Here is a 9,300-nt window from a genome sequence, read left to right on the forward strand (position 1 = left end):
TTATTTCTTTACAATTCTTTTTCTTTTCCCTTTTTGTTTGTATTGATTTTAAATATTATATAATTTTCTTATAATCTCTTTAGGTTCCATATCAAAATAAAAAATTCAATGGAGATGTTGAACTATTATGATTTTCCGGTAAGGTATTATGGAAAATACTATAATACCAGATGGGTTATTAGCATCTTGAGTTGAAGTCATAACAAGTTCAAGTCAATATTAGCGTGTATACAAGTTATGGCTCTATGAATCGTTAAACAAGTCATATAAGCCAATTGATGTTTCTAAGTGTTTTGTTATTAGCTATTAAAAAAATCAAGTTGTTCCTTTTTATATTAATCTTTGACAACAACGACATGATACAAATTAAAGTATAAACCTTGTATAAAAGAAAGTATTTAGGGAGTTGTAAATATTAAATTTCTGATACTTTTGTTAAATAAATAGTTAGATTGTATAGACTTTTGTTCGTGTTTATTTAAATCACATTTCAATAAGTTCTTCCTACATCTTGTCAAAGTGAAATATACTTAAACTATCAAAAAAACACGAGGCTCACAGTTGGATGCCAATTCTTACATGTTGAAGAGATAAAATAATTTGCGAATTATTTATTGGATATAGGTGAAGGGAATGTTGGGGATGGGGGTCCAAATGACGACAAATGAACGTACAAATTCCCGATGATCTTCTAATTAACAATTCATTATATCCAATATATGATTTAATAGACATTGTGTATCCTTCGATTTTAGACAAGTTCAATGAACTTACTTTCAAAAACGGGCGATATTGTTGGTTAAAATTATTTGTGTTTATTAGACGAATAATATAATATTCAAATATATAATCAAATTTCTTTACATGACGAATTTCATATTTTCCACCCGTGTACTACACGGGTTAGTAACCTAGTTATATATTAAACAAAGAAGACAAAAAGAAATGACCAAAAACATTCTTTTTTCCCCTTCACATTGTGAGTTCATTACAATGAACATATACACAACTAATGCACTCCTTTCATATACTAAAAAACCCAAATTCAAGATTTAGGATTTAAGATTTATCGTCTAGTATTATAATCTTCTAAATAACGCTTGTTGGGCGCTTTCTATATTATTTAACTTAAAACATACATATTTTAATAACACAAAAACATCACTTCATGTCGCATGTGCAACGACACCATTCGATTTCTCTTTCTTAGACTCCACGTCTGCCGAGCCGTTTATTTGTGAAATTCCCATTTTACCCTTCAGTAGTTGGGGCTTCCTCAACCAATACTGACTAAACCTTTGCCTAGCATACTCTATGTAATCAAAATCAATATGATTAACATAACCCTGTTCAAAAGATTAAAAAAACCAAAAAATCAGAACCAATCTTTCGACATGAAATGAATAATAAAAAGATAAAGAAATATGTACCGAAATTATTCCCCATATTCCCCAAAAAAGATGGTTTGCAAGAGTGTATTTCTCAATACCATCAAGAAGCTGATCTACTTCATCATCACATGGTAGATTGCCTATAAACATCAATGAACAAGAATATCAGAAAGACACATTCACCCTTTTGGCTTATTATTAACTGTCATTTTCGGTCAACTCCAAGAAAGTTGACTTTTTGGATGACTGTGGATAAGGATGTTAGACTTTAACATATCATGTAAAGATTGTATTTTGTATGACAAAAAGTCAGGAACAATAAATTGTTTTGAAAAATTGAAACTTGACTTGTTCAAATTCAAAAGCTTCTTTGTAAAGTAAAGGACCATTGACTTATGATATGTTGCTGCTTTGACCAAATGAGTATTAAATAAGAGTTCTTTAGAAAAAGCCATAGATATTTCATAAAATCTGATTAATTTCCCTTCTTGTATGATATAGAACGCGCTTAAAGCTGTAAAAACCTTGATTCTAACCTGTAGACCTGAGATATGACTGCACAAATCTCCGTCGATCCTCCAAATCTGCATTTTTATAATTAAAAAAATGGACGTGTAAGTGTTACAGAAAAATATGGTAATTTTATTTTAAAGAAAATTTATTACAGTTTTTGTGAGACATGTCATAATAATGAAATATAAAAATAAAGATTAAAATATGTTACCTGGGTACATATTATAGTCCAAAACATGAGGTGTATCAGTATGATAATTTGCTGCCCATTCACAAAAGTGATTTGCAAGATCATAAGCCACAGGGTTGTAGCTAGCATACTCATAATCCTGTTAGCATTAAGAAAAAATAAAGGATTATAATCTTAATCTCGGGTCTTGTTTGGTTTACAAGATCAAGAAAAACTGAAACTTTATATGATTTCAAACATAAGTTGCTTACTAGAACCAAAAACTGAGTGGTTTTAGTAACAAATAACTTACAATTAGTGTGATGGTTTTTGCTTTATCATCGATCATAATATTTCCGTATTGTAAATCATTGTGGCAAAAAGCAACAACTTGTTTGTGGTTTGACAGCTCATTTTCCAGTGTATCTATTTCGGTTTCTAAGATAGCAAGTTGAAATTCTTTCGCGTGTTCTTGAGAGCACATGCTTCTAGCTTTGATCAACCACTTTCTGGGAACAAAATCAAACCGTAAATCCCAAAAAAAGATTACAGTAAAAATATAAAATCAAATTTTGTGAATTATTACCTCATTCTTGACCAAAGAAGAACATTCTTGGGACCGGGCATATCAAGGTTATGAAATTCCCTCATTTTGGCTGCAATAAGTGCAGAAATCTCAGGATCGCGAAGATCAGATGCTGATAGTGTCTGAGACCATTCAAAAGAAATTATATTTCAACTTTTTTATTACAATTTATAAGTGTATCACTACAAATATTATACTTTTAGAATTAAAAGGCATACAAGGGGTGTTTGGCCTTAATTTTTGAAAGTGACTATTTAATAGGGAATAATCTTTTGATCAATTTGACTGATTATTTAGAGATTTACATGTACAATACTCCTAAAATAGAATTAAACAGTATACCAAAACACCCCCAAATGTCCTTATACTTAAAAAAGATTTACACTTCATGTATTATTATCACAACTTAGTAGTGTATAGCTACATATAATCATGTATAATATTTTCATAATAATCATAAGGGATGTTTGACATTATTTTTTGAGTGTTATCATTTTAAAATTTAAATGTAAAGTAAGCTAATAACAACTCCTAACAAGTAAAGTAAACACATTAACTTGTACCTTAGCATGAATGAACTCCTCAACTCGCCCTTCTGGAAACTGACCAAGCAAGCGCGGGCCATACTTAAGAGTTGAGATCGATTCAAAGGTCCGAATCTCCTCTTCCCGGTCAAAAAACACGTCCGACCCCTCACCATAAATCCGAACCAAAACCGTCCGCTCATCATTCTCATTTCTACCCTTCGGCCAAGTGATCCTATAAACCACATTAGTCATAGCACCACTTAAATGAACAACCTTTAACTTGCTAATATCACACACATCACCCCAATTGGCAGCAAGTGATAGCAGCAGCTTCACGAGCTCCTCCGGTTGCGTGCCTTCGATGAATCCATTGATCTTCACAGCCATTATTGCTTTCAACTACAAAAAGAACTAAATTAGACCATAATTCCATCAAGATTCAATAAAAGTTATTAAATTTATGTAATTTAATGGTGAATCAGATAAACCCTAATGATCAAACATCAAGATTAACATAACCCAGAACCGATCTACGAAATTGAAGTAAAACAAGCAATAATTGAATTGAATTGAATTGAATTAAACTAACCTGGGATAATAATAATAATAATTATAATAATATCCAAACCCGGATTAATGGGAAACTCGAATTAGAATTTAAAACCGAAAAGCCCAAAATGAAATTAAACCCCTTTTGTTTGTGATCAAATTGAGGGGAGAACAGGTAGTATATATAGACATACATAAATATTTTATGAATATTAATAATAATAATAATAATTCCAGCTATTGTGACCCAATTGACCAAGAATCTATCTGCTTTTATTTTATATAATAATAATAATGTTTTAATAAAGATATTTGATACTTGAAAGATGGAGATGAAAGATTCTGATTAATATGTTTGGTGGGGATTGAAGTTTTGGGAAGCGTAAACGCGCACTCAGAGGAATTGGCTAATCGTGGACTGACACATGGCGTTGACAGTTTAACGTGTGAAGTTCTTAGAGCATTCACATCCCATTCCATATATTTTCTCTATAATTTAGCTAAAAAACATCATTCCATAAATTTATCTATCATTTTTCAAAATTCTTTCTCATTCTATTCCCTATTCATATTTATAAATTAATTTTTTATTATTTTTTCTCTTTTGTCTTGTTTTATAGTAAATGGTGATTGAGAGATATATGATATGATATGGATAAATTAGTTACCATATAATTCATTCATATAATAGGGAATGGATTGGAGAGATGATTTTGATGATTTTCTTAAAATTTACCCTAAATTATATGAGTTTGACAACTTTAAAGAATGAGTTGAGAATGCTCTTACTGTTGCAAAATATGGAAAACGAAATGGTGGAAATAAAATATACTATTTTAATGTGTAAAGAAAATAAATTGGAAGATAAACAAATTGGGGTTTTTTGTATTTATTATTGGTTAAGTACAAAATCATTTAATATTTTTGTAGTTAGATGTAGAATAATGTTTAATCGAGTTAGGACGCCACGTGTATGTAAACAATTATTTACAACAGGAATATACAATAATAACGTGCTTTTAAGTAATAGATAGTTTGTAGTTATGCTCAGGACAAATAAAGAATGTATTAATATGTGTTACTAAAATTTTTCTGGGTTTTTCTAGATTTTTATTGATTTAAAATAATATAATTCATTTAATATCTAGAATTAAATGCATGTAATTTTATTTTTTATTTTTTATTTTTTATTTTTTGTGAATGAGGTTGTTTTTATTTTTTGTTACTTACATGCCTTTAGCTCTCACTAATTATAAAACTAAAACTTATCCAACTCATTAATAACGTTGTGACAAAGGCATAATTTTATTATTGAGGGGCACAGACTAATGTTTAATCAAATAAATTAGTACTCCATGAGTAAGTAAAGCATTATTTTCAATAGAAAATTAGCATTATTTTCAATAGAAAATTATTTCGATAATAACATACATTGAAGTGATGTCATTTATAATTCACAATTATTACTAAGGAAGAAAAACAATATTATGTTTCCTCTTGCCACGTGCATTTTCATTTCCCTTTATTATTTTGTGGGCTTGATTTCACACACGGCTTCAGTCTATAAAGTATTTGTTTTTTGTTTACACACTTTAAAAACGAGTTACATGACTGTTATTTTTAAATATACAACTCCCCTTTTTTTATACTATTAATGCACAATATAAAAATAAATATACTAAACAACAATTTAACGTGAATTGAAATGACAAAAAATATAGTTCGAGCTCCTTAGGCTTTTGTTTGTGTATACAAAATTGAAAATTTCATAGGTTTAGTCGATTAAAAGTTTAAAACTTGGGCATTTCTGAAAACATTACTAAAGTTCCCTTGTCCAAACTTAATTGTAACAACCAATATACATGAATAATCATTTTCTTAAATTCAATATATTACATATAAATATAACACATGATACAAGTTAATAAGTTTTTTATATTCAAACTCATTCTATGTCTACTAGTCATAACTTTCCCTAATGAAAACCATACATTAATAAATGTATTTTAGTGCGCTAATAGAAAATCCTAAAGTGTTAAGACTGTTAGGGCCTCTCACCTATATATAAGAATATAAATATAACCCATGAGACAAGTTACTGATAAACTCATTCTTTGTCTACTTTTCTCTAATGAAAACCTTACATCAATAAATGTATCTCAATGCACTAATGGAAAATCCTAAAGGGTAAGGGCATCTCGCCTATACATTAAGGCTAAGCTTGTACAATAAACTTAAATATGATATTATCTAACATATGCATAACATTTTAAGTGAATGATTCTAGCGTTTAAATTGTAGTACAAAACCCTAAAATCAAAAGGCACATGATACTTGTGATGGTATTTTGTTGATTACAACAACTATGACATGTGGAGAACAATCTTTGTATAACAAAATTTTGAAAAGGGAAGTATGGTTCAAAGCAAACGGTCCACAAAACAAAGTTGACGCCACATTGACCAAGCCAAAGCCATCTAGGGCCATAGCAGGGTGAGGATTGATTCACGACATATTTAACAGAAAGCACATGGTAGATTAGGAATGGAAAACTTGAGAAACACTTATATTGCGCTTCTGGCAAAATGGCTGTCGGGAGCGCTGGAAGGGAATTTCAAGAGCACGATACTTTGATCTTTGATCTTCTTAGTGCTTAGGAGAAAGGTTGAGTCGTAAACAAAACACTATTTTGGAAGGACATTTGGTTCGAAATGGTCTCACTTATAGACTTGTTCTCGGGGATTTTCAATATTTAGAAAAAACAAAAATTGCATGGTCTCCCAAAGGATCACGGTCAACGCCTTAACCATACAAAATAGGATTGGGTTTGAAATAAGAAACATTTGAGTCATGTTGAAAATTCAGAATTATCAAGTCTCTTCAACATGGTGGATGGTTTTGGGTTTAATCAAGGTAGAGACGATTTGGTTTGGGTTGGCGAATGGTGGGTGAATTCTTGTAAAGTCCGTAACACTTAGTTCCTAAGTTTATTAAATGATAGAAAAGAAGAGAAAGGGAATTGGGGAGAGAAAAGAAAGAGAGGGGATGAGAAAAATATGATGTTATTTCGTGTTCCATAGTTTGAATGAAAGAAAGTAAAAGATTTTATGTGTTCTTGAGCCGAAAGGAATAGTAGAGAATGGGTATACAATGTGTTTTAATAATTAGTTGAGGGTAATTTAAAAAAACTTCAACGGGTTAGAGTTTGATCAGACACTTTTCTTTCCAAATCTCTTCAATTTGAAAGATAGAAAATAAGTATCAATGACCTCTCCAAAGCTACATCTATTCACTTGATGGATTGCTGACTCAACATTGTTGTGTTGCCTAGAAAAATAAAAGAAACTAGGTTAGCAATCATCTACTCTTAACACTTTGGTTCCTTTGGTCCGCTCGAAATTCGAACGTGTTCGGGAAATTTAGTACTCATATAGTCATATTTCCAATACCGTAGAGGATACTTAATGAGTTAATTCTAGTCCTTCACATGGAAAAGATATAGATCAAATCTTAGTCCAATCACTTGTTCTAGTTTTTCTTATATAACCAACTGTATAATATTTCTTAGCTCCCTGCTAGTTTAGTGATTAATAAAATGGTCATTTAAGAAATAATAATATTAATCATAATAATAATAATACTTTCAATAATAATAAATAAATAAACCCTTGCAAATGTCAATCGACAACCATGTTGCTTGCTTCCATTTGATGAACTAAATATCATAGTTACATAAAAAACTTAATTTTTGACTTCGACTTTTCTTGTGCAATATTTTGAAAATGAAATGCCATCTAAAATGTATTCTTATAAGTTTACTTGCCACAATGATTGACGCAGTTGGATTGGACTAAAACCTGAATAACACCAAAATTATATACAAATTAAAAAAAAATGATATATAATATATGAAATATAGAACCAATTCCCTGTCCTAATTGTTAGGCTCTTTAGACGACACAATAGTCCCATACTTGGTATTATTCCCATTGTGTAATAATCAGGACCTAACTAATGCAACATGAAGAGCTTATCCTTTATCCCTCTTTCACTCATATGATATCTTCAACTTTCCTTGGTTTCCCTTTCAACATTGAAGATTCGGTTTCAATTGACAAAGAGAATAATACATGAAGGTCATCATTTCTACTTGAAGAGTTGAAGTTATCTTTTTGGAAACCATTGTATTTATTTATCCGTCTCTTAAATTTTGGATTATGGATACGCCAATTGATTGCTAGTTCATTCAATAGATCATCCATAACCGAAGTTTAGACATCGGTTCAAATGTGGCAGCATAAATCGAGATGATAGGAGATAAAGAGACCATAAAACCAAATGCTTCGTATGCCAACTTCACGTGATACCCGTCAATATTTTTAATTTTTGGCCATTGCTTTAGCTATTTTTCAAGTATAAAAATTATTTTTTTTCGATTAACTTAATGTAATTTCTATCCGGTATACTTCTAGTATATGGATAAAACATAAAATCGATAGTTTAGGACCTAAAACCGAAATTAAACTAAATATTTGTTATTTAGAAATCAAAATTGATGGGCTTTTGTAAAGCCGTTAATTCGGTTATAGATTGTCCATGGGCCGATTTCTTATGGTGTGAGAATCTGAGCCCAATTTATATGGGCTAGGACCTGAGAATTTGTAAACTAGTTGTTTTTGGCCCAATAGCATGACGAAACTATTTAAAACAAATCAATAAAAAGTATAGATAACTATCACTTGTATAAGTAAGTTAATGACACAAAAGATTTTTGCTTTAATATAAAACTTACTAATGTTAAATATTTTTTATGTTTTGAAAATAAAACAAATATCATTATTTATTTTAAGGGTCGTTAATTGCGGTATACTTCAATCAGCTTGAAATCACAGGTTAAAAAAATAACCAAAAACAAAAAGATTCGATGGGTGTCGTGATAAACGAGTAGACTCAAGACAAACTCGATAAAAGCTCTATTCTAATTGAGTTAAACAAGTTTAAGCTTAAAAATAAGTTTGTTTAATAAGTGAGCTCGTAATTCGCTTATTGAGCTTGAATAAACTCGCAAATCTAAGCGCGTCTTACATCTATTTGTTTTTATTTAATATATTAAATATATATATATATTCACATAATAACTATTATTATATATGAAACAATGATAATAAAAGTAACAAAATAGTATATATATTAGTTTATAATCAAATATATAAATACATACAAATTTTTTTTTTTTTCCGATAAGTATTTTTTTTTATCGAAGTTTTATATAATTTACTATAAAACGATTACAATAAAGTGGCAGGCAAAAGGGCAACATACAAATATATAAAAAACAATTTAGTCGAGCCTGAGCCTAGCTCAACCTTGAAAAATACTTACGAGACAAGCTCAAACTTTATATTCAAAGCAGCTCGAGTTTTCGTAATTCGTAAGTTAAACGAGCCAAACTGAGACTCAACCCACCTATTCCTTACACCACTAGTTGGGTTGGTTAAAAACGGTTAAACCCTACATCCCCAAATTCCAGGGTTTTAATTGATAGCCACAAATGTAATAAATAGC

At 30.1% G+C, this 9,300-nt stretch overlaps 1 protein-coding gene across 3 annotated transcripts; it reads right to left on the reverse strand.

The window, feature by feature from the left end:
* Window positions 1-1,103: 1,103 nt before the first annotated feature.
* On the reverse strand, window positions 1,104-3,930 carry LOC143561856 (putative choline kinase 3). Of its 3 annotated transcripts, none has more exons than XM_077049826.1 (8): window positions 3,776-3,930; window positions 3,223-3,585; window positions 2,660-2,781; window positions 2,387-2,582; window positions 2,116-2,233; window positions 1,928-1,975; window positions 1,431-1,531; window positions 1,104-1,346 (listed from the first exon to the last, which is right to left on the reverse strand). In XM_077049826.1, exons 2-8 carry the CDS (start codon window positions 3,571-3,573, stop codon window positions 1,167-1,169), a joined length of 1,116 nt encoding a protein of 371 aa, XP_076905941.1. In that variant the 5' UTR covers window positions 3,574-3,585; window positions 3,776-3,930; the 3' UTR covers window positions 1,104-1,166. The 3 variants fall into 3 exon arrangements, with proteins under 3 accessions (XP_076905941.1, XP_076905942.1, XP_076905943.1); XM_077049827.1 differs by having other exon boundaries at window positions 3,223-3,578; window positions 3,772-3,910; XM_077049828.1 differs by having other exon boundaries at window positions 3,223-3,597; window positions 3,776-3,901.
* Window positions 3,931-9,300: the final 5,370 nt, after the last annotated feature.

Source organism: Bidens hawaiensis, unplaced genomic scaffold, assembly GCF_021521415.1.
Source record: "Bidens hawaiensis isolate Kalapana, Puna unplaced genomic scaffold, B.hawaiensis_p1.1 tig00020828_1, whole genome shotgun sequence".
NCBI classification, from domain to species: domain Eukaryota; kingdom Viridiplantae; phylum Streptophyta; class Magnoliopsida; order Asterales; family Asteraceae; genus Bidens; species Bidens hawaiensis.

Coding starts and splice junctions, on each gene's coding strand:
- LOC143561856 (XM_077049826.1), bottom strand. CDS start 3,573: ATGGCTGTGAAGATCAATGGATTCATCGAAGGCACGCAACCGGAGGAG. Junction 2,782..3,222: donor AGGAGTTCATTCATGCTAAG/GTACAAGTTAAT, acceptor GAATGGTCTCAG/ACACTATCAGCATCTGATCT. Junction 2,234..2,386: donor CAAAAACCATCACACTAATT/GTAAGTTATTTG, acceptor TAATGCTAACAG/GATTATGAGTATGCTAGCTA.